Here is a 23,702-nt window from a genome sequence, read left to right as displayed (position 1 = left end):
GGGCTCTTCTGAGGGGGGACATTCACGTCCAACTCTATGAGACTATGTACTTTCTACCTCGGAAGTTGACTGTTGAGTGCGTCACTCTGCACTTTTTGGTTAAAAAAAAAAGTCTATATGCCAGCTTGGCGCAGGTTGAAGGCAGCTGAGTGCGACCGCCTTGCGCATGCGCCCCTCGACCCAGGGCTGCGTTCGGCGTTTGTAGGCGCGACCGGCCAGGTGAGTTTGCAAAGAAAGTGGCGGCAAGCGGGGGTGGAGGGTGGGGTGACGACTCCTGTTGCCATGGAGACAGGGAAACCGGGGTCGGGGTGTTCGGGGGGTGGGGTGCAGAAACGCCACGCGGAAGAAGCGCGTTCCTGCGTGAGGAGAGGAGGCGGGTCGCTCGCCCTCCGCCTGGCCTCCCCTGCGGGGTTGTTGTGAGGAGAAGCTGGGGAAGCCCATGGAGGCCACCTGGAGCTCCTCGAAGGAAAGCGGGTACACGGGTGAATGAGCAAGCAGGAGTAAAACAAATAACTAGGCATGCGCGGGGTCGTGTAGGTGGAAAAGGTGCTTTATTAAAAATAAGTGGGAGCTCGAGCGTGGCAGAATTGTAAATAATCTCCAAAGGTGGCTTGTTACGGTCAGGGCCGGATTTAGGTTTGATGAGGGCCTAAGCTACTGAAGGTAATGCGGCCCTTTATATGTTCAGCTGTCCTTTGTCAGCAACAAATTGCCACTGTTTTTTTTGTGTTGAATATGTGCTATATGGTAATTTATAGACCTAATAGGTATTTGCACATAACAAAATATGCATTTTTTTGAAAATGTACATCCAGTTGTTGTTCCCCTTTAAATTTTTTGGGGGCCCCCAAGAGAGTGGGGCCCTAAGCTATAGCTTGTTTAGCTTATATGTAAATCGGGCACTGGTTACAGTTTATGGTGCTTAACAAAAGCCTTCCAGTGTTTTCGGAGTGCTGTACCCATGCATGCCCCTGAAGTTGATAAGGGCACCTGCTTTCCATGCGGAAGGTCCCAAGTTCAGCTTTTATTCTGTGAACTGCCCCGAGATCTTTGGGCGAAGGGCGGTATGCAAATTTAATAAACGTATAAAAATAAATGAAATCCCCAGCACCTCCAGGTAGAATCTCCTGGCTGAAACCCTATGTGGGGCTAATGAGGGCCTGAAACATATGGAAGGGCATGATTTTGAACGGAGGGTTGATATCTCAGTTAGTAGAGCATAACTCTTAAACCGAGGGTCATAGGTTCAAATCCCATGTTGGGAGAGAGATGGGGCTGGACTAGATGACCCTCGTGACCCTTTCCAACGCTACGATTCTATGGTTCTGTAATCTGGAGGGAGCCAGGTTGGTAAAGCCCTGGCATAGAGCATTGGTCTTTAGCATGTGGGCCAGGACCCAATGCCAGGTAATGGCTTGGTCTGAGGTGAGTTATAGCAGCAGCACTGCCACTGTATAAATTTCTTTGTTATCCTTCAGGACATCTTGAATTAATCTTCTGCATAAGATTCTGAAGCTGTGACACCATTGGGGAACACTTATGGGATCTCTGAAACGGCTCCCATTGCAGCTGGACTTTGGAGGTTTAACCCGAGCTGTTTAAAGATGCCTGAAATAAAAGTCACTCCCTTGGGTGAGTAACAAAAATGTTGGCGCTTGTTTTTTCCAAGAGGAAAGAGAAAAGAAAAATGGAGGGGTGCGTTCTTGGAGTTTAGGGTCCTCAGTCTGCCCAAGTTGAGGCACTGAGCTCCATTTTTAGGAATGGTAGGTGTACTGACAGTGATTCTAGGTGGTAGAGATCAGGCATGGGGAATGTGGGTCCCTCCACTTTTCATCACATAAGTGTAAATTTTCTAAAGAGTTCCGTTTCTGAACTGCAGATTGCTGAGTGGCAATCAACAAATACGAAAAGGATCTAGGGGTCGTAGTAGACCACAAGCTTAACATGTGATGCAGCAGCAAAAAAGCTAGTGCTACTCTAGGCTGCCTCAGCAGAAGTGTTGTGTCCTGATCAGGTATAGGCAAACTTGGCCCTCCAGATGTTTTGGGACTACAACTCCTGTCATCCCTAGCTAAGAGGACCAGTGGTCAGGGATGGTGGGAATTGTAGTCCCAAAACATCTGGACGGCTGAGTTTGCCTATGCTGGGTCCTGATCAAAGGAAGTAATAGTACCAGTCTATACTCTATGGTGCCTTGGTCAGCCTACACCTGAAGTATTGTGTCCAGTTCTGGGCACCACAATTTAAGAAGGATATTCACAAGCTGTAATGTGTGCAGATGAGGGCATTGGGTATGTTTAGCCTGGTAAGGAAGAGACTGGAGAGATATAACCATCTTCAAATATCTCAAGGGCTGTCACACGGAGGCTGTAGCAAGCTTGTTTTTCCTGCTCTGGAGGCCAGGACCCAAAACAATGGCTTCAAGTTACAAGAAAGGAGATTCAGACTTATTTGAACGAAGTTCTTGGTGGATCTGAGCCCCAGAAGTCCTACATAGGTGGACATGGCCACCAAAGATGTGCTATGTGACCTTGCAGAAATGCAGCACCTTTGTTAAGACTGAAGACCATTCAAGTCACATCTTTTCCTGTTTTGCCTTTTCAGGAGCTGGCCAAGATGTGGGCCGGAGCTGCATCCTCGTGTCCATTGCAGGGAAAAACGTCATGTTGGATTGTGGGATGCACATGGGCTATAACGATGATGTAAGTGTGATGGGCAGACCTTGGCCTAGGTGGCAGTTTCAGATTTGACTTGGCATTGCTCCAAAGTGTACATGGAGGGTTTAGCTTAGAGTGTGGGAAAGTTGTAGAGCAGGAGTGGTCAGATGTTGCCCTCCAGGCCTCACCCCTCACTGGTCCTGCTTCACACTCTACTTGAGTGTTTTTCCGTGGGTAGAATCTGCCCTTGAACTCTTGCTTGCCTGGATGGTAGACAGAGGGGGTCATGTCAGTGTGTGCAGAAAGTAGCCTACGGAAGCAAGGAAAAACATGCATACATAATTTTATTTGCATGCCACCTATCCAGCATTCAAACCATGCTCCAGGCCCCTTACAACATGGGAAAAAATACATAACTACAGTACAACAGAACCAAAGTACAGTGGTACCTCGGGTTACATACTCTTCAGGTTACAGGTTCCGCTAACCCAGAAATAGTGCTTCAGGTTAAGAACTTATCTTCAGGATGAGAACAGAAATTGTGCTCTGGCGGCGTGACGGCAGCAGGAGGCCCCATTAGCTAAAGTGGTGCTTCAGGTTAAGAACAGTTCCAGGTTAAGTACGGACCTCCGGAACGAATTAAGTACTTAACCCGAGATACCACTGTAATTCTAAATAATAAATAAGACATTTTAAAAAAAATGCACAACCAAAGTCAACAATTTCCACAAAAATCTAAAATAAGGATACAACCCCCCCCCAAAAAACCCCGCCAACAACACCCAGCAGCAACACTCCCCCCCCCCACAAAACTCCCTAAACTGCAGTCAACCAGGGCCCCACTGTCCCATGCCAGGTGGAAAAAAAGCCTGCAGGACAGGGAGCAGGTATTCCAGGACTCACAGCCAAATAATATAGTTTGTCGCTGTGCCCCCTTTTGCCTCTGGCACCCGCCCACCCCTGGCATGCAGCCCTTGCAAGGTTGCCCAGAAGGGAATGGGGTCCTTGGACTGAAAAGGGCTCTTAGCCCTGCTATAGAGAGAGGTGTGAGCAGCACTCCGTAGTCAAAGCAGGATAGCTCCCTGGAGATTACTGTTGTGTTTTGGTCTGTACACTCCACTTGGTGACTTCAGGGAGACCGCCCCCCCTTAACTTGGAAGGGGTGGCGCATGCAAGCAAAGAATTCTCCCTTGCAGCCCCAGACCTTATTGGGCAAAAACGAACAGTGGGAACTGGAACTTTGCTGAATGTTACATGGAAGAACACTTGCTTTGCCTGCAGAAGGTTGCAGATTTGAATCCCTGTCCCCTGGTTTGTTTGTGTTTGTATTTGTTTGTTTTTAGGATCGGGTAATAGGCAATATAAAATGTTTTAGGTGCTGTACAGAGGTGATTCATTTATTTCACAAAACTTAAATGATTCTTACCAGAGCAAAATGCTTCTAAGTGGTTTAAAGCAGACACACAATTGAAGCACAAGGCAGTCCATGCCTGTAAGCTCACAACCTGATATCGACAATAGAAAATAAGAGGGAAGAGGAAGGAAGTCAAATAGTGAATTAAATCATCCCCTAGCAGCCCAAGGCCACAGCTGGAAAAAACATCAACAAGAAACCATCTCAGCTGAAAGCAGTTTGGAATAAAATGGCTTCTAAAGTGTGTTTTTGAAAGCCAGAACTGAGTAGGGCCAACTCTATATCCCTAGGAAGGGAGTTAACACACTTTGGGAGCTGCCGCTGAAAAAGCCCTGCCTCTTCTGCTCACAAATATAGAATCAGAGAATTGGAAGGGACCCTGTGGGTCATGTAGTCCAACCTCCTTCTGTTTGCTTTTATACTGTACGTTTCTTTGTTTTTATATTGAAAATTGCCTTTTGGTCTTCAGATGAAGGGTGGTATAGAAATTTAATAAATAAGAATAGTGATAAATCCTGCAGTGGAGGAATATAATTGATCTTAGAGTTTATTGGCTGCGGGTGGCACTGTGGGTTAAACCACAGAGCCTAGGACTTGCCGACCAGAAGGTCGGCGGTTCGAATCCCTGTGATGGGGTGAGTTCCCATTGTTCGGTCCCTGCTCCTGCCAACCTAGCAGTTTGAAAGCATGTCAAAGTGCAAGTAGATAAATAGGTACCGCTCCGGCGGGAAGGTAAACGGCATTTCCGTGCGCTGCTCTGGTTCGCCAGAAGCGGCTTAGTCATGCTGGCCACATGACCCGGAAGCTGTACGCCGGCTCCCTCGGCCAATAAAGCGAGATGAGCGCCGCAACCCCAGAGTCGGTCACGACTGGACCTAATGGTCAGGGGTCCCTTTACCTTTTTAAGAATGAACGAATGATCTTGGAACCTTCAAGGAGGGCCTCCAAAATTGATCTTGAAGTCTGGGTGGGTTCTGAAGAAGCAGAAATCTTTGGGTGTTCTGTGCACACATGGGCACTTCCTGGGCATGCCAGCTAGTGTAAGCCCCACCATTACGGAACACCAAAACTCTTGTGTTTTGCAGAGGCGATTTCCTGACTTCTCCTACATCACTCAGAATGGAAGGCTGACTGACTTCCTGGACTGTGTCATCATCAGGTGGGTACCACCTTTGTTTTGTCTAGTGACATGTACACTGTTAACTTGCTTTGTGCTGCAACACGCAAAGCTGTTTCAGGGCATCATGATTCACCTGTTACCTGATGAGTTATGAGTATCTATCCTATCAAGCTGCACAATTTGAAGTTGCAGTGACGGGAATCCTGAGCAAGGGTTTTGAACCAACTCTCCGTGGTTTGTAAAGGTTGTTAATTTGAGCAAGCTAAAATTAAAAGCAGATATATATGAATGAATCCAAAATAAGCATTTATGATCTTAAGGAGTTGCTGGGAGTGGAATAGGTCCTGATTAGTTTTAGGCATTTTTGGGGGGAGGGGGTTTCACGTCAACGGGTAAATTAGGCACCTAATAATGTAGTAAGTTAAATGTAACTTTTAAGACACATACAAGTAGTTGTACAGTGGTACCTCGGGTTACAGACACTTCAGGTTACAGACGCTTCAAGTTACAGACTCCGCTAACCCAGAAATAGTACCTCGGGTTAAGAACTTTGCTTCAGGACGAGAACTGAAATCGCGCTGGTGGTGTGGTAGCAGCGGGAGGCCCCATTAGCTAAAGTGGTGCTTCAGGTTAAGAACAGTTTCAGGTTAAGAACGGACCTCCAAAACGAATTAAGTTCTTAACCCGAGGTACCACTGTATATGAAGTTCAGGTTAAAAAAAAAAAGTTTTGCATCTACTTCAAATAGCTGTTGAGGCCCATTCTCGCTTAGCGGGGATCAAAAGCCACCTTGAATTTTGCCCTGTCTCTTTGCAGCCACTTCCATTTGGACCACTGTGGGGCCCTTCCGTACTTCAGCGAGATGGTTGGCTACGATGGGCCCATTTACATGACCCACCCAACGAAGGCCATCTGCCCCATCCTCCTTGAGGACTTCCGGAAAATCACCGTGGACAAGAAAGGGGAGACCAACTTCTTCACCTCCCAGATGATCAAAGATTGCATGAAGAAAGTGGTGGCTGTCCATCTTCATCAGACAGTGCAGGTAGGGGGAGCCAGCCTTGGGAGATGGGGACTCATGCCTGGTTATTATAATTGTATTATTAATCCTTATTCTTCTTATTAATTACCTGCCCTTCACTCTAAGGTCTCAGTAGTGGGCACAACAATTAAACCACAATATTAAAAGTAGTTTAAAACAACTTAGAGTTGCTGAAGTAAGGTGGGTCCTAAAAATAGGTCGTCGGGTGAAGTGGCACCATCAGCATTTGCAGTGAAGGTGCCAGGCACACCTCTGCAGGGAGGGAGTTCTACAACCTGGGGGCCACCACAGAGAATGTCCTTTCCTGGCCCCTCAGCTTCAGTTACTTCAGGCATTTTGTTAGAAAGATGTGCAATTAAAAGGTATCTGGAAAGCTAGTCAGGCTTTTCTTTTAAAAACATGTTCCAAAGTAGAGAGATTGCTTGCTGTTGCATTATAGAATTAACACTTTGAAAGAATTATTGTTAGTACTTTATCTCATGAACATGAGAATGGAAGTTTTTAATGAATGATGCTTTAATGTATTTTTAATCTTTTGTTGGAAGCCGCCCAGAGTGGCTGGGGAAACCCAGCCAGATGGGTGGGCTAGAAATAATAATAATAATTTGTTTGAAGTCTTGTTTATTCTGTTATATTTTACTCCAAGAAGACCCCTTTATCCTAAATACAACCCAATAAGGCAGACACGTATGTACAAAATATTTTTTTTAATGTGATCCCATTGAGATCCCAAGATGGAATTTTGCAGGTAGATCTTACATATTTTTTGAATAATTTTAATAATTTTTAATCACTTCTTAAAATTTAAAATTTTGTAACAAATTTAAAATTTAAAGTAAGTCCATCTTGTGACCTATCATGTTAAAGCCCATGAAGTTCCGAAGAGATTGGTGTTTTCAGTTTTGACGTATCTCAACGCTGGGCTGGGCTGACCTGACCTTCTAAGGTTTGTGTGTGGTCCGACAAGGCGAAAATTGTAAATTTTCTGAAATTTCAAACCCTCATAACTCAAAAACGGGATGACATAGAAAGCTAAATTTTTAGATTTAAACTTTGTTTTTGTCATTCAACAAGTGTACAAAATATTAAGAAAATTGGATGACATGAGGTAAAAAAAGTTGGATCGCTTGATATGTAGAATGACCCCACCATAAAAATGATACCAAATGAAAATGAGCTGCTGAAAAGTTAAACAGCTGTGTGGGCCTGTCGGCATGAAAAGGTCTTTGAGAGAAGCCTGGAAGTCTAGTGAGAGTGCCTGCTGCATCTCTGTTGGAAGAGCATTCTGCAGTATGGGACCAGTAACACTAAACACCTGAGTGCTGGTGGAGGCAAGGGGGCCGACTATAACCATGCTCTTCTGAGTGATCAAGCTAAGATATAAGAACTCAGGTGGGTCCTTAAGATATCCTGGGCCCATATTGCACAGGACTTTGCATATCATTACAAGATCTTTGTCGCCTGTGGGCAGCCAGTGCTGATGTCTTAGCAGAAGTGTCCCCTGCTGTCAACCACCTTCCTCCATCAGCAGTCTAGCCACTGCATTCTGCACCCACAGCAGCTTGTCATTTTACACAGGAAGGAATGCATTGTTCCCCCTGGCTCAGCATTGCTTGCACTGACTGGCATTAACTCTCCAAGGATTTCAGGCAGGACTGTCTCCTAGTCCTATCAGGAAATTCTGTGGATTGAACCCAGGATCTTTTGCAGGCAAAGCAGACGTTTTACTGTTGTGCCACAACGCTTGTCCTTTTTTTTATGCAGGTGGATGACGAGTTGGAGATCAAGGCGTATTACGCAGGGCATGTGCTTGGGGCAGCCATGTTCCAGATTAAAGTCGGCTGTGAGTCCGTCGTTTACACTGTAAGTACCTGGCTGAATCTACATATACTGTCTTTTCAGCTGAACGTGTTCAAGTTACTTGTGATGTACTGAAAATGTTTTCCCTCCCATTCTCAAATTAGGGTGACTACAACATGACTCCAGACAGGCATTTAGGGTAAGTGTGGGAGAACGCCAAGGCACTAAGATTCGCTCTTTCTCAAATGACATTTTATGACATTCATTTCTATTTGTCCAAGTGGCCGGTGGGGAAGGCTTGGGCAACCTGATCAGAAACTAAAAATTTTGGGAAACCGTAGTCCAGCTTGTTTGTGTTTTGACCTCCAGCGTTCAAAATTTGAATGCTTTAAATTTCTTGGCAGTTTTTAAGGTGTTTTTTTTTTTATAAATCAACCGTAAAATATTGGAGGGTCTTAGAAGAGTTTTGAAGCTCTTCCCACGTAACCTTTCCATGTGCCATGTGGTATTTGTGGCCCTCCCATTTTATCCTACAACAACCCTGTGAGGTAGGCTGAGAGGCAGTGACTGGCTCTAGGTCATGCCCAGAGAATTTGATGACTGAGTGGGGATTTGAACCCTGGTCTCCCAGGTCCTAGTCCAACACTCAGCCACTACACCACACTGGCAAGTAAGTGGTATAAATGACTAATAACAATCAGGATCAGCAGAGCAGGATTTACAGGGGGTGGGGAGGCATTTTATTTGAGCTCTTCACCTGGTGTGTTCCTCTGTCGTGGTGGTGAACCTGTGCTTTGTCCTTAGAGCTGCCTGGATCGACAAATGCCGCCCTGACCTGCTCATTTCCGAGTCCACTTACGCCACAACCATTCGAGACTCCAAGCGCTGCAGGGAGAGGGACTTCCTGAAGAAGGTCCATGAAGCCATCGAAAGAGGCGGGAAGGTAAGACTACCAGCCTGCCTATCGGCTTCTAGGCTCCTCTGAGACACCCTGGCTGAAGTTTTCCAGTTAGCAGATCGGTCATAGCAGGCAAACTTCCCTTGAAAGAGACATTTCCCAATTGTTACCATCTGTATCCTGTTTGTAATTTGTTAGCTGCCTTGTTTAGCCAGAGTGACCCAAAGCGACTTAAGAACAACCAAGTCTAAAAACACGGCTACAAGGCAGGATTTAAAGGCCTCGCCCTGTTAAAGGAGCCATCCTTCAAATTCAGGGCCAAAAGACCATGTCCTTGCCAGGTGCCTAAAATAGAGGAGGTTGGTGTCAGGTGTATCTCCCTGGGCAAGCAGGGGATAGTTTGCAGCTGCCATTTCCCAACTGAACCCTTTGTTTTCTCTCCCAAAGGTCCTTATCCCCGTATTCGCTCTCGGACGGGCTCAGGAGCTCTGCATTTTATTGGAGACTTTCTGGTAAGGAGACAAGCCTCTTTCACTCTCATTTAAAAAATGACTTGCTGCCTCGATGCCTGAGGGGCTCCTTGCTTGTTGAATAATGAAATCTCTCCCACCCACCCAATATCTCATTGTCATCTTTATGCTCCCTTCTGTCCTTTCCTGGGCTTGTGAGCAAGTTGCGATCCTGGCAGCAGTGCAAATTACACGTCCCGGTGAGCCAGGAGCGGGGAACCCTTTTCAACCCGAGGTCCACGTTCCCTTCTGGGCAGCTTTCCAGGGGCCACATGCAAGTGGTGGGCGGGGACAGAGGCAAAACGTGGGCAGAGCAACAAGTGCAAATGTTACCTTTGTACTGTAGGCTTGTTTCTACACACATTCAAGCCCAGCTCACACCATCCAGGCAAGCAGGGGGCATGATCAGAATTCAAGGGCACATTCCAGCCAGGTGTTAAGGAGAACTAGTGGGGGGGGGTGTCCTGCGGTGAGGCGGCATGGCCTGTGGAGCATTCCAAGGGCCAGATAAGAGAGGCCCGGAGGGCCACAAACAGCCCCCAGCCTTGATGTCCTCCCCTCCCCACTGTAAGCCATAGTGATGGATTCTCATTCCTTGGAGGTTTTTAAGCAGAGCTTGGACAGCCATCTGCCAGGGACTCTTTTAATTGTGACACCTGCATTGTAGGGGGTTGGCCTGGGTGACCTTTGGGAATCTCTTCTAACTCTGCAATTCTATGAATGATTTACGTGAACACAGCAATAGCTCCGTGCTAGTGAGCAAAAGCAACAAACTACGGTGCTCGGCATTCCATCCAAACCAGGGATTGGAGTTTGTATCACACAAAGCAATTCGCCCTCTGAAGCAAGTTGCGATCTCTGGTTCGGAAATAACACTAAGCCACGGTTCATAGCTATTTGCTCCTGCTCATCAGCAGGAGAGGAGCACAGCAGTAGTGACTGTGCATTCCTGGTAAACCATCAAACTGTAGCTTACCATAATGTGCAACCCAATGTGGTCACAAGTGCTGTTTTCAGCTTCCTGAGAATGTCAAGTTTTCAGTTGTTGTTTTTTTAAAGCAAACCAACCTCCAATCACTATCCCTTGGCATGATGAAAACATGCTTCAAAATGAATGAGAGTTACAGGCCAAAACTTCAGAAGCCAGAGAGCTGTTTATAGAGGGTGGCTAAATGAATCTTTTTTTTCCACTGCCACCACTGTCATTTCCTCCCAAGGGAACGAATGAACTTGAAGGCTCCCATCTACTTCTCGACGGGGCTGACGGAGAAGGCCAACCACTATTACAAGCTCTTCATCACATGGACCAACCAGAAGATCCGGAAGACGTTTGTCCAGAGGAACATGTTTGAGTTCAAGCACATCAAGGCCTTTGACCGGGCCTTCGCTGATAACCCAGGGCCAATGGTACGTGTGGAGGGAGGTGCCTGTGTGTGACGGGGGGTGGGTTCGATTTAATCATTTAAGCATTTATACCCTGGCCTTCTAGTGCAAATACACCTTGTCAAGGCTGCTTACGACAGGGCAGTCAACCTTTTTCTGTAGAGAACTGCATTCTCTTGGAGTAATCTTTCAGAGGCTGCAGGCAGTGGTAGGCAGAATCAGAGGAAAATAGTGGGTTGGCCACTTCTCTCTCACTCTCACACACAGATACATACCCTGTTCTCTCTCTCTCTCTCTCTCTCTCTCTCTCTCTCTCTCTCTCTCTCTCTCTGACATGCCATTTTCTGTTTCCAACCCCTCCTTTTTCCTGCTGAGGTCCACAGCTTGCTCACCTGTGCCTTACACCACCACGGTACAATTTCATAAACAATGACGTGGGCCTCTCTCCCCCCCCCTGCTTTTTCTTCCTGCCCCAGTGGTCTGCCAGGAAAGGGTCAGATAGCCACTTAAAGGGTCAGCAGTGCATGGCTGGAAGATGCACTTGTAGGGAGGGAACCAGGCAGGTGACGGTGGGTCAGGGCCAAGTCACTCAGGTTCCATTTTGACCCTTCCTGCAAATGCCATCTTGGATTAGATAAGAACCCGCTTTCCCTTTTCTCTTCCTAAGGTTGTGTTTGCCACACCAGGAATGCTTCATGCTGGACAGTCCCTCCAGATCTTCAAAAAATGGGCTGGCAATGAGAAGAACATGGTACGAAAACACTCTTGACAGATACAGGTCTGCTGCTCCTCCTCCTCATGGCCGTGGTTTAAGTCTGGATTCCCAAGCTTTTGGGCGCCACAGCCCCCTTGGTTCCATAAACTCATGCCCAGTGCCCCCTGCCCTATAAAAAGCATTATTCAGAATAGTGGTGTGCACAACACACTAGGAAAAGTTGCACACAATAAAATGTGCAGTTAATTGCACATTTATTCAAAGCCCAATTAACACTGTTTTGTTTAATTAATTCAACAACATTGATGAATTTGACCCAATGATAATCAGCTTTTCAAAGTCCGATAGTCATTGACACCCCAGCATCATAAGAACTCTGCAATATCCTTTAGTTTCTTTGAGTGATGGCAGCCAGCGCTGGACATCCTCTATGAGCCAGTGTGGTGTAGTGGTTAAGAGCAGTAGTCTTGTAATCTGGGGAACTGGGTTCGAGTCTCTGCTCCTCCACATGCAGCTGCTGGGTGACCTTGGGCCAGTCACACTTCTTTGAAGTCTCTCAGCCCCACTCACCTCACAGAGTGTTTGTTGTGGGGGAGGAAGGGAAAGGAGAATGTTAGCTGCTTTGAGACTCCTGAAGGGGAGTGAAAGGCGGGATATCAAATCCAAACTCCTCTTCTTCTTCTTCTTATGTTCACTGAAGAAAGTGATGCAATCAGTCTTGGTTCCCTGATGCATCCTTTTGCCAACCTGGTGCCCTCCAGCCCCAGCCAACAACATTCTAGAATTGCAGCCCAGAACATCTGGAGGGCACCAGGTTGGCCAGGGCTGCCTGGACACTTGTGCCTGTGCAGTACCTGTGTGCTTGTGAAGATGCTTTTCTAAGCGTACACTTCCAACCAACACCTGAAGAGGCATGTCTAATAATCGAATACATAAAGTGTCTCCTAGATGCGGACACCTGCAGGTCCATACCAGCATAGTTTTGTGCGTGCCATTTTTCACACACTCCTCCATGTTTAAAAGAAGCAATCAAAACTTTCCTGCTTTTCAGGCAATTCTGCTCCTGCTCAGAGAGCAGAATTGAACTTAGTGGATGTGACTCATTTAGGTCTACTTAGTGGATATGACTCTCTTAGGTCTACTAATTCGATCTGCTTTCAGTAGGGCTTAGTTTGACACACCCCAAAGCAATCCTTCTGGCTTGGGTTGTTTTTTTAAGTACCAGAAATTTGTGATTTTTCTGGAATGACAGCTTCCCAAGAGAGAATTTGTGGGTGGAAATTTCAGCAATTCTAAGAACAGACCAGGTGTGTTGTTCTCAAATATATTTGCGTATGAATTTTGTTGGTAGCCCTTTAGGAAGGACAGAAGTCCTGGTGTGTTCCTTTTTATAATTAACCCCTAGAGAGCTGCTGCTGGTCAGTGTAGGTAATACTGAGCTAGATAAGCCTTAGGTTGGACTTGGTATAAGGCAGCTTCCTACTTTCCTAGTTGTAATAATAATCATAGTCAGTTACTGGAGAATCTGCCTCTCAAGAAGCATACAGATACTGTTTATTATTTTATTTTTTTACATTTATATACCACTTTGATCTTCATGGCTGAGAAGGGATTTGAACCCTGGTCTCCCAGGTCATAGCTCGACACTCTAATCATTACATCACACTGGTTGTGCTTAGGTACCCCCCCCCCCATAACCCCACACCCATTTTGTCGCTCCTGTAACAAGCACAATTTTCTTCTGGATTCTGTCTCCCAGGTAATCATGCCAGGATATTGTGTGCAAGGAACTGTCGGCCATAAAATCTTGGGCGGTCAGCGGAAGCTGGAAATGGAAGGAAGGCAGATTGTGAGTGGAAATGTTACACAGGAGGCAGCTTCCGCTGTGGCTGCCCCTCCACTTTAATTGATTGAAAGGAAAGGGAGGGAGGGAGGATCTGAAGGGATGTGCAGTAAGAATACATTCTGAGGCAGCTGCCGTCATTCCCTGTACGTGTCTTTCTGGCCTCCAGCTGGAAGTGAAGATGCAAGTGGAGTACATGTCCTTCAGCGCCCATGCGGATGCCAAGGGCATCATGCAGCTCATCCGCCAAGCGGAGCCGCGGAACGTCCTCCTGGTTCATGGGGAGGCGAAGAAGATGGAGTTCCTGAAGCAAAAGATTGAGCAGGAGTTCCGTACGTAGCCTTCCCACTGTCTTGTGACTCTTCCCACGGAGGGACCCGGGGCCTTTCCCCATGCTTGTTGCTTCACCTCCCGAGGTTCTCATGTGTTCTCTGAACAGCTCCAGAAAACCATTTTCCCTCTCTGTTGAGAGAAAGAAAGAACCATCCAGGGAGTTGCTCTTTGTTATGGATTCTTTAGGGGGGAAGTGGTGTGCTTTAGATGCATGGTGTGGGCGTGACCTTGGGTTACCTCTCTAGGAATAAGTGAACTCGCAGCAGTTGACCGGCTACGTTTTCTTGCAGATGTCACCTGCCACATGCCTGCCAACGGGGAGACGGTGACGGTTCACACCAACCCCAACATTCCTGTGGACGTTTCGCTTGGGCTGCTGAAGAGGGAGCTCACCATAGGTAAAGTCCTGGGTGCACAACCCATCTCGACCATTTTTAAAGAAATATTATTTATTAAACATATTTACAAATCTGTACAGCAGGGTTCAGCCCAAGGACCACATGTCTTTCTGGGGCAGGGGCAGGGTAAGAGACACAAGTGGGCCTAGCAGCAGATTTGAACCCTCCCTTTGCGTAGTAGGCTAGCTAGGGTTGCCATGTGTCCTCTTTTTTCAGGACACGTCCTCTTTTTTAAGGGAAAATTTCTGTCTGGGTGGATTTTTTAAATTTGCCAAAATGTCTCTGGCTGTACTTTCTGGATGAGACATAGACATAACTGCTGGTTGAAGACTTGCTTTCCTCTTCTCCTGCCTCCCTCAGCAATATATCACAGCTTCTATAGCTGTGATTTAAAATGAGAGTTGTCATAGCGTCCTCTTTTAGATACACCCTCAAATGCCCTTCTTTATCCCCCATCCTGGCAAAAACAAGAGGGTGCAAAGGTGGGTTTGTGAGAGGTGTGGCCTGGGAGGAGCCGAAAGGCCAGTTAAGAGAGGCCTGGAGGCAGTGCCCGATTTACGTATAAGCTAAACAAGCTATAGCTTAGGGCCCCACTCTCTTGCCCCCCCCCAATTCACTATTAATATACTTCTTCTTAATTGTATTTCAGTTCAACAATTACTTTGATAAAATACATATTTTGTTATGTGCAAATGGCTTTAGATACCTATTAGGTCCATAAATTACCATACAGCATATATTCAACACAAAAAAGTGACAATTTGTTGTTGACAAAGGACAGCTGGACATATAAAGGGCCCCATTACCTTCAGTAGCTTAGGGCCTCATTAAACCTAAATCCAGCCCTGCCTGGAGGGCTGCATTTGATCCCTTGGCCCAGAGGTTTCTCATCCCTGCTGTATGGATACTGGTTTGGGAAGATACCTACAAGCACTGCTGTGTGTAGGCCTAATAGGTTTTCATGCGGCTGCTGGAAGATGGTTGGGGCCACCACCAAAATGGCAAAGCCAAAGAAAGCAAAGCCATGCAGGTGATCAAGAGAGCCATTTCTCAAGCCTGCGTATGTTGGGCTTTCCATGTTGTGGGTCAGATATTTCTATTCCATATATGGTGTTGAGTCAATGTGTGTCTGGCTTGGGGTGGGGACCTTTGGCCCTACCACGTGTTGCTGAACTATTAAGAGCCCTGCTGGATCAGGCCAATGGCCCATCTAGTCCAGCATTCTGTTCTCACAGGAGCCAACCAGATGCCCAATGGGAAGCTTGCAAGCTGGCCATGTGCGCAACACCACTCTCCCCTCCTGCAATTCTCAGTCACTGATATTTGGAGGCATATTGCCTCTGACAATGGAGATAGAACACAGCCAGTGTGGCTGGTTCCACCAGTGGCCTTGTCCTCTGTGAATTTCCCTAATCCTCTGTCGATGCCATCCAAGTTGGTGGTCATTGCTGCCTCCTGCTGAAGAGACTTCCATAGTTTAACTATGCCTTGTGTGGACAAGTCCATTAGTGTGCCCTGAATCTTCCGATGTTCTGCTTTGTTGGATGTCTGAGTTCTAGTGCTATGAGGGAGGGAGAAGAACTTCCCTCTTCTGTCCATCTGCTTGCTGGAGCTGGGAGTTGTAGTTCAGCAACATCTATAGGGCCAAAGTTTCCCCACCCCTCAGCAGATGGGCCCTATCCTGCTAGTAAAGGTAAAGGGACCCCTGACCATTAGGTCCAGTCGTGACCGACTCTGGGGTTGCGGCGCTCATCTCACTTTATTGGCCGAGGGAGCCGACGTACAGCTTCCGGGTCATGTGGCCAGCATGACTAAGCCGCTTCTGGCGAACCAGAGCAGCGCACGGAAACGCCGTTTACCTTCCCGCCGGAGCAGTACCTATTTATCTACTTGCACTTTGACGTGCTTTCGAACTGCTAGGTTGGCAGGAGCAGGGACTGAGCAACGGGAGCTCACGCCGTTGCGGGGATTCGAACCGCCAACCTTCTGATCGGCAAGTCCTAGGCTCTGTGGTTTAACCCACAGCGCCACCCACGTCCCATCATCCTGCTAGTAATCCTAGTGTAATTCAGTTTTACTTGGGTAACTCCCATGCTGTCATCAGATGTGAAGCTAATGGAAGCATGAAAAATAATCTTGCACTGCATACAACTCCTTTCTACAATGCCACACAGGCCCTCTTCTCGAGTTCTGACACCAACCTGTCCCTCTTTTTTCTGTTCCCTGTGGAAGTGCCCAAATTGCTTAGGCTGCCTCCATGTATGTTGAAGGAGACCATTCCCCTCTGCCCCAGCCTTCCCAGCCAAACCTTTCTCTCCTCTTTTGGGTGGTGCTGTATTCGAGACACCCAGGACTACAGGCAGTTGGTGTTCTTTCAGAACTCATCTCTACAGTCCATGAGGACTAGAACCTTATTCTTGAACTACACTGACATAATTTTTTTAATTGAAATGGCTTCAGTTGTGTGGTGGGATTAGAAAGTGCAAGCGTCTGGCCCTCCTTGGTGGTGGAGACAGAGGCACTTGGAGCCATGCTACTAGCAGTGCCCAGCTAGCCCCATGGCACCGTCTTCTTTTGCTACCAGCTGTAAATTAAGCTGGTATCACTGGCTGATTACAGTAACACCCTGTGACATCTTCTGGGACTAGCAGGTCTTCTGACATTAGAACCCAGGAAGGAAAATGTGATGCTAAAATTGGACCACTGCGGTAAGAGTGCAGTAATTTAGCACCTCTGAGTGACACACGCAGAGGCTTTTGATTGTGGTGTTTGTTTCCTGTTTGCGGAGGGGTGCTGCAGAATGGGTGGCTGTGGTCCCTTTCCTGTCCCTGTAAATAAATGAATGACTATAGGGCCTGGTGACGTACACGACAAGGAATATCTGGAGGTGGTGGGGGGAAATTGAATGGTTGCTGACTGCCTTCCTCTCTTCTCTTTGTTTCCAATATCCAGGCCCCTTGCCAGACTCCAAGAGGCCAAAGCTCATGCATGGGACCCTGATCATCAAGGACAATGTAAGTGGAGGCAGATTGGGTGGGTAGGCGGGACTCCTGGCCGATAGAATGGCTCCTGTGGTGGGGTTGGCAGAAAGGTCCCCCACCTACCCTCAACTCTGCCTAGTAGTCTCCCTCCATTCTTGGAACCCCTCAATGGTTTACGTGGAGGAAAGGCCCTTTTCACATATAGGTTACTACCACATTGCACTCTTAAGGAGGCTTAGTTGACATAAGGTTTAAGATGCATTTAAATCAGTAGTGCTTACTTCCACAATTATATGTTTAGGATGGGAGCATTAATGTGAAATGATGTTTCAGAAGCCTAAAATGTGCCTGCCCTCTTCAATATTTTTATGCTGGTGCTGCCACTGAGATCATGAGGTTTCCCTGTTGTGTAGAATTCTTCACCGCCGCCACTCCAAATACAGTACATTGTTAAATCTGTGCCTTGTGCCTCTCTCTAAAAAGTAAGATGAGCCTGCTAGATCAGACTGACAGCCCAGGTAGTTCAGCATGCTCTTCCCTGGCTGCCCAGATGCCTCAGGGGGAAGCCCAAAAGCAGGACCTGTGCATTACATCTCTCCCTTCCTCCTTCTCTGGGCAGAGCTTCCGCCTGGTCTCTCCCGAACAAGCACTCAAAGAGCTGGGCCTGGCGGAGCACCAGCTGAGGTTCACCTGCCGCATCCATTTCCAGGACCCCCGCAAAGAGCATGAGACAGGACTTCGTTTATACAACCACCTGAAGACGTAGGTACACCAGACTGTGTGCAAAATGGCTTGAAGGAATGCTTTGGCTCAAGGCCTGCCTTGTGCTTCCTGAAACCTGTCCTTGGAAAGGAGGGAGGTGGGGCCACAAGATAGGGAGGAGCCCTAGTCTGAATAAAAAATGGTTGACTGAGCAGTCAGAGTTGGCGGTATCTCATTCAGGACCTCTTGCTTAGTGTGCCTAGTGGGGGATAGCCTGGCCAACAGCCTCCTGAGGCAGCCTGTTCCCTTGCTGAGCAGTTCTGTTCATTGGGCAGTTTTTCTTTCACTGTTGAGCCAAAATCTTGCTTCCTTACCATTTTCATTATTTGTTCTAGTCCTGTCCTTGGATTAGGAGCAGAGAATTCGGATCTCACAGCTAGGAATGTTGGAATTCTTATCCTCGAGGGACTATGTAATCTGAACATGCATTTTGGTTTTGTTAGGAGAGCAAGCACTTACTGAGAGTACTGAATATTACCAGCCTCCAGCAAAAAAAGAAAAGAAAAACTGTGCCTTATTTGTCTATGTTTGCTGCTGAGCACAGTTTCGTATACATCTTCCCAGCCTTGCAGATTAGGAGCTTGCTTTCTTTGGCAGAAAGGTGAAAACTCACATTCCCAAAATTCTGCACTCAGTACTGTAATCTGTGCAATGTACCAAGGTTGTAGATTAGTGTAGACATGCTGCTTTGATCTTAGTTTCTAACACGCTTATTAAAAAAAAATCAACTAGTTAAGTTTCTAACTCTCATTGTTTGTACAGAAGAGGTTACCAAATAATTCTAGGTTGTTTGAAAGGTTAAGTAATATTTTGCCCCCAAAATTGTTAGACCAGTCATAAAATGCATTTTAGGATCTGTTTTCCTAGCTTCCAGCTGCTCCAGGAGAGGAAAGGAAGCTGCTTGTGGTGATATACAACATGCTATAGATGTCGTCCCCCCTCTCTAGTTTCCTGAAGGACTATTCTGTTCAACACCTCTCTGACACCTCCATAATGGTCGAGTCCATCCTGATCCAGGTTACAGTGCAATCGGAAGATCCTGCAACTAAACTTCTGCTGGTGTCATGGACGTATCAGGTGAGGTTTCTTTATTACACACGTAATCACACTCCTGGCTTTCAGAGTCCCTTGCCCCTTTCCACCTTAGCAAGGGGCTATAGCAGACCCAGAGACCCTCCAGATGTTGCTGAGCCCCAGTAAGTGTGGCTAATGGCCAAAGGGATGAAGGGAGTTGGAGTAAACAGCATCTTGAGAGCACCCCTTTGGCTATCCCTGCAGGCTGCAGCCTTTGTAAACAGAAGCTTTCCAGCCCCAGAGGTGTTGACAGACCCTCCCCGAATTTCCTTAAGCCCATCTAAACCAAATGGTTCTGCAACACAGCTGGAGAAATGCAGCAAGTTATAGCGGGGCAGTATTTTTAATTTAAGGCAAGCGGGCTTCTAGGGCTGGGCGACGGCAGGTTTCTAACATTGCGATGTATCACCAGCCAAACACTGCAATCTGGCGATACACCGCAGTGTTGGAAGGGAGGAAGGAGCAAGCTGCATTAGCCCCGGCCCTGTGAGGTGCAGGGTGAAACCACCGCTGCTCTTGCCGAGCAGGTTGAGGCAGTTTCACCCCAGCACCTCGCGGGGCCCGGAACAAGGCAGCTTGCTTCTCCCTCCGTTAAACTGCTCCGCCGAGGTGTGGGCAGCTGTACGCCCCTCAGCAGAGTAGGCCTGGGCGATACATCACTGAGGACTGGTATGAGGGAAAACAGCAATGATAGTTTCACTAGTGATATACCGCCAAGTGAAACCACCATCCCACTCTGCCCTCATAGGTGCAGAGAGAGAAACACGGTTCATCGGCGAAGTGTGATACAGCATGTTCCTCCCTCACTTCTTTAAACTGCTTGGCTGAGGAGTATGCCACTGTCCTCGCCTCGGCCAAGTAATTTTAACCAAGCCTGCCTTGTACGCAAGCAGGAGTGGGATTGCGGCTGGGGAGGTGCAGGCTCCATTCTTCTCCATTGAGAAGAACTTCTCAACGGAGAAGTTTAAAAGAGCCTGCATCCCGCCGCGTGGGGGCTCCTTGCTTCCACCCCATAAGGAAAAGGCTGTGTGCCTGGCTGCCGCCACCTGGTTCATGGGGGATAGGAGGAGCCAGCAAGGTAGCTTACCCATCCCTCACGCCTGCAGAAGGAGCCTCAAGGCCCCTGCCAGCATTTGGGCTTGCTCAGCAGGGGATAGGAGCCTTTTTGCCCCCCAGCTAAGCAGCAGGCTCAGACCAGCTGCATTGGCCCTGGCCTGCAAAAGTGAAAGCTAAAGCAGTTTCACTCTGGCAGGGGGCAATACAGCTTGTTTCAACATTGTGGTTTATCGCCAACCATGGTGATACATCATGATGTTGAAAACCTGTCGCCCAGCCGCTACAGCAGAGCAGCAGGTCTCCTTAAACCACCTGCCTCTCAAGGCAATTTGAGCTGGCGATACATTGCGGCTCCCCCACCCATTGCCAGCACAGGGCACCTCACTCCCATCTGCCTGCAAGCAGACAGGAGTGAGTTGCATTGTGCTGGGAGCTGTGATGTATTTGCCAGCTCAAAAAGTCTGAAAGTGGTATCGTGGTGTGAATGTACAGCCTTTGCTTCTACTAACCAAAAAATATGGATTTTGGTTGCAGGATGAAGAAATGGGTAGCTACGTGACCTCCCTGCTGAAAAAGGCGCTGCCTCAAATCACGGCATGAGTCTCCAGGAGCTAAAGCCCTGGAACATGTAAAGAACAATGTAAATAAGTTTGTGTGTGTTTTTAACAAATTAAAACGCAAGGAGTTTTAGTATTTAATATTAGTGGCCTTTATTGTCACAGGTGGCATCTGCAGTAACAACTCCAAGTAGTAGGCTTTTTTAAAAAATCCAAAAATAGGTAGTAGTCTCTTCACAGTGAATGCCAACAGGGTGTGTGTGTGTTTTCTAAAGGAGGCCAGTTGCTCCACACCCAACTCAAGTCATCTCACCTGGGCGATATCTGGTTTTCAACATCGTGATACATCAGCATCTAAAGACCACGATATGCTGATATACCACAATGTCTGGAATGTATCTCAGCTATTTCTTCCTCCCCAACTTAGGGGAGGAAGAAGCAGCCGAGATACATGTCCTAGCAGGGGCTTCCTTAAACTGATCAGCTGGTGGGGGCGGGGGGACCTGGATGGCTCTCCAATGCGCAGGCAGGAGAAGCATTGGTGCTCACTCATCTGGGGGGCTTCTCCTCCAAGCTGAGTAGTTCAAGGAAGCCGCAATGCAAAGGCTCCTGCAGACTGCTGCTTTCCTCCCAGGGCAGTCATTGCTCCAGGAGGAAAGATGCATCCTGCCCAGAGGTGAAGGCCAATTTGAGTTGCCAATACATAATGGCTCCCCAGCTAACACCAGGACAGCACAAGGAAGTGAGGAGTGCTGAGCTGGCAGCAGCCGGGGAGCCCTGATGTACTGGCAGCTCAAAAAGTCTGACACCGGTATCACAATGTGAATGCCATACTGGTCTCAGATAATGAATCACACAGCATCGTCCAGGCTACTCACCATCGGATTCATTTCTGTGAGTTCTTGCCTTGTGATGGGGAAGGGAGTGCCGTTTGATGGTAGAGCACCTGCTTCACGGGCAAAGAAGGCAGCATCTTCTGTCACAAGCACCTCCCACTTTAAGGAAAAAGGATCAGGGGCACCATAGCAGTCTGCCCAGTCAGGCCAGTACCCATCAGAGCCTGGCATCCTGTTCTCACAGTGGCCAACTAGCTGCCTTTTCTGAGAAGCCCACAAGGATTCAAGACTATGGAGGAAGGTGTTCGCAGGCAGGTGGGGGCTGGCTGAGAGAAAACTGAGCTGTGTGTGTCAGTTCCTCATTTCAACCTAATGGATCAGCCTTCACCAGTTTTATGTCTGATCTATATTAAAAAAACAGAAGTGGGTACATATGCCCATGTTCAGAAGCAAACACCCAACTCCAAGCCCTGTCCATCCAAAGGAAGTGTAAAAAAGTGTGTCTTCCTTTTTCATTTTGCAAAGCCATGGTAGAGGAGCAAGACGGGTTTGGGGGCACTTTGGCCCTCCAGATATTGCCAAACTACACCTCTCCTGCCCATCCCTGCACCACTGGGCAGGGCTTGCTAGGACTGCTGGGAGGTGCAGTTGAGCAACAGCTGGGGGGGGGGTGGCACAGGATCCCCGTTCTGCAGCCAAATCAGCCTGGCCTTTGCAATTTTAGTTAACATTGCTGACCCACTTGGAAGCGTATCATCACAGCCGAAAGGACTAGAAACGTACCTTTTTGAAAATATAAAATCACGGGGCATGTATTCTGCAGCTGGTATCACATTATGTGCTCCTGCAGAAACACGGCATTACTAATAATCTCTCTCAGGGGTCTTGGGTGGGTGGCAGAAAGAAAATCTAGATGGCCACTGGGGAAATGTGGTCCCTCCACCCTGCTGCAGCCGCTTTCGAAAATCTTAAGGATACATAACGCTAACTCCTCCTGCACAAAGCCCTCTACAGTTTCAGTTAAAGTTCCTTGGGTTTCTCACCGATATCATCTGAACCTGCTGCCTCCTTTCCCCCCGCCTTGGTCCGGCAATGCGTAGGTTGGCGGGTGCGCAAGCGTCGCCTCGCCGCCCACAGATGGTGTAGACTTTGGTGGCCCTGGTCCTGAAGGGAAGTCTCCAGCGGCACTGCCTGCTGGCTGAGGTGAAGTAGTACAAGATGGGGTTCAGGCAGCAGTTGAAGCTGACCGAGGCCAGAGTGATGCGGCGCATCCTGTATATGAGAAGGGCAAAGCGGCAGTCCTGGATCAGCCCAGCCCGCATGAGGAAGTGCAGCAGGTGGGTGAGGTGGTATGGGAGGAAGCAGGTGGCGCAGATGAAGAGGATGAGGTAGATGGTGCCCAAGGCCTTCCTCTTGCGGGCGCTGCGGGGGATGCGAGAGATGCGCCGGGCGATCAGAGGGTAGCTGATCAGGATGACCCCAAAAGGGACCACAAAGCCAAATATCAGCGCACAGACGTTGTAGGGCATCATGCGCCCGGTCCACTCCTCCAGCCCAAAACTCTCGAAGCAGACGGTCGCATTGCTCCGGTTGAAGTTGAGGGGCCCCCCGAGGACCAGCGGGGCGGCGATGCTCACTGCCGTCACCCAGAGGACCGCAGCCACCAGCCCGTAGTGGGCGCCCTTGATCCGGATGTACACAAAAGGGTGCAAAACGGCCACGTAGCGGTCAAGGCAGATGCAGGTGAAGAAGGCGATGCTGAGGTAGATGTTGAGGAAGTACATGCTCCCTGTCAGGCGACAGGCAATGTCCCCAAAGATCCAGTTGTTCCGGTTGAGGTGGTAATGGATCTTGAAAGGCAGGATGCAGACAAACAGGGTGTCCACCACGGCTAAGTTGACCAGGTAGACGTAGGAGCGAGGCATGCTGATGGCCTGGCAGGTCAGGAGGTGCAGGGCGGCCCCATTCCCCAGGAGGCCCAGGACAAAGACCGTACTGTAGACAATCGTGAAGAAGGAATACTGAAAGTCTGCTTGGAAGATGCACTCTGCCAAACTGGCGTTGGCAACAGTCTCATCAACGATAGTTGTGTTATCCATCTTTCTCTTTTTTTAAGCTGTGGAAGTGTCTCCTCTTTTCCTAGAGATCAGCGGTCATTTTGCCTTCACATTTCCCAAGGTGGTACACGGTTCAAAGTCAGAGCCTTGGGTCTTTAGCGGGCAGCTGGAGTTAAGGAGATCTTTGTGGTGGGCTAAAGATGTGCAAGCTTTTTGCCTGTGAGCAGAGCTGACCCAGCGAAGAGCAAAACTGTCAAAGCAGAAAGA

General features: G+C 48.1%; 2 protein-coding genes across 10 annotated transcripts in view; one reads left to right on the top strand and one right to left on the bottom strand.

Annotated features, from left to right (window-relative positions):
* The first annotated feature begins 101 nt into the window (after positions 1-101).
* On the top strand, positions 102-20,683 carry INTS11 (integrator complex subunit 11). Of its 3 annotated transcripts, none has more exons than XM_083628718.1 (18): positions 102-219; positions 1,479-1,632; positions 2,605-2,702; positions 5,157-5,230; positions 6,008-6,236; positions 7,998-8,096; positions 8,198-8,232; positions 8,838-8,976; positions 9,379-9,443; positions 10,658-10,847; positions 11,491-11,574; positions 13,298-13,387; positions 13,551-13,713; positions 14,005-14,112; positions 17,065-17,126; positions 17,713-17,855; positions 18,803-18,932; positions 20,520-20,683. In XM_083628718.1, exons 2-18 carry the CDS (start codon positions 1,605-1,607, stop codon positions 20,583-20,585), a joined length of 1,803 nt encoding a protein of 600 aa, XP_083484844.1. In that variant the 5' UTR covers positions 102-219; positions 1,479-1,604; the 3' UTR covers positions 20,586-20,683. The 3 variants fall into 3 exon arrangements, with proteins under 3 accessions (XP_083484844.1, XP_083484846.1, XP_083484845.1); XM_083628720.1 differs by lacking the exon at positions 102-219 and adding an exon at positions 224-663; XM_083628719.1 differs by lacking the exon at positions 102-219 and adding an exon at positions 341-482.
* The window catches only part of PUSL1 (pseudouridine synthase like 1), a 102,710-nt gene continuing 92,713 nt past the window's right edge, over positions 13,706-23,702 (bottom strand). For 5 of the 7 annotated variants that reach the window (XR_014551657.1, XR_014551658.1, XR_014551659.1 and 2 more), the window contains one exon: positions 20,671-23,685. Coding sequence is in view for 1 of the 7 variants with exons in the window: in XM_083628882.1 (XP_083485008.1) it covers positions 13,802-13,843; positions 22,422-23,477 (1,098 nt within the window). In the remaining 6 variants the exon portion in view is untranslated. Of the gene's footprint in view, positions 13,844-20,670; positions 23,686-23,702 lie in introns of those variants that run through there. The other 2 variants (XM_083628882.1, XM_083628883.1) reach the window with 2 other exon arrangements.

This window comes from Podarcis filfolensis, assembly GCF_964270895.1.
Source record: "Podarcis filfolensis genome assembly, chromosome: 8".
Lineage (NCBI taxonomy): Eukaryota > Metazoa > Chordata > Lepidosauria > Squamata > Lacertidae > Podarcis > Podarcis filfolensis.
This window is presented reverse-complemented; position numbering and strand designations above follow the sequence as displayed.

What these genes read in the sequence shown, in the direction of transcription:
- INTS11 (XM_083628718.1), top strand. Translation starts at nt 1,605, where the DNA reads ATGCCTGAAATAAAAGTCACTCCCTTGG. An exon ending in AAATGGAAGGAAGGCAGATT is followed by an intron (nt 13,388 to 13,550) that starts GTGAGTGGAAAT and finishes TCTGGCCTCCAG; the next exon opens with CTGGAAGTGAAGATGCAAGT. An exon ending in CCCTGATCATCAAGGACAAT is followed by an intron (nt 17,127 to 17,712) that starts GTAAGTGGAGGC and finishes TTCTCTGGGCAG; the next exon opens with AGCTTCCGCCTGGTCTCTCC.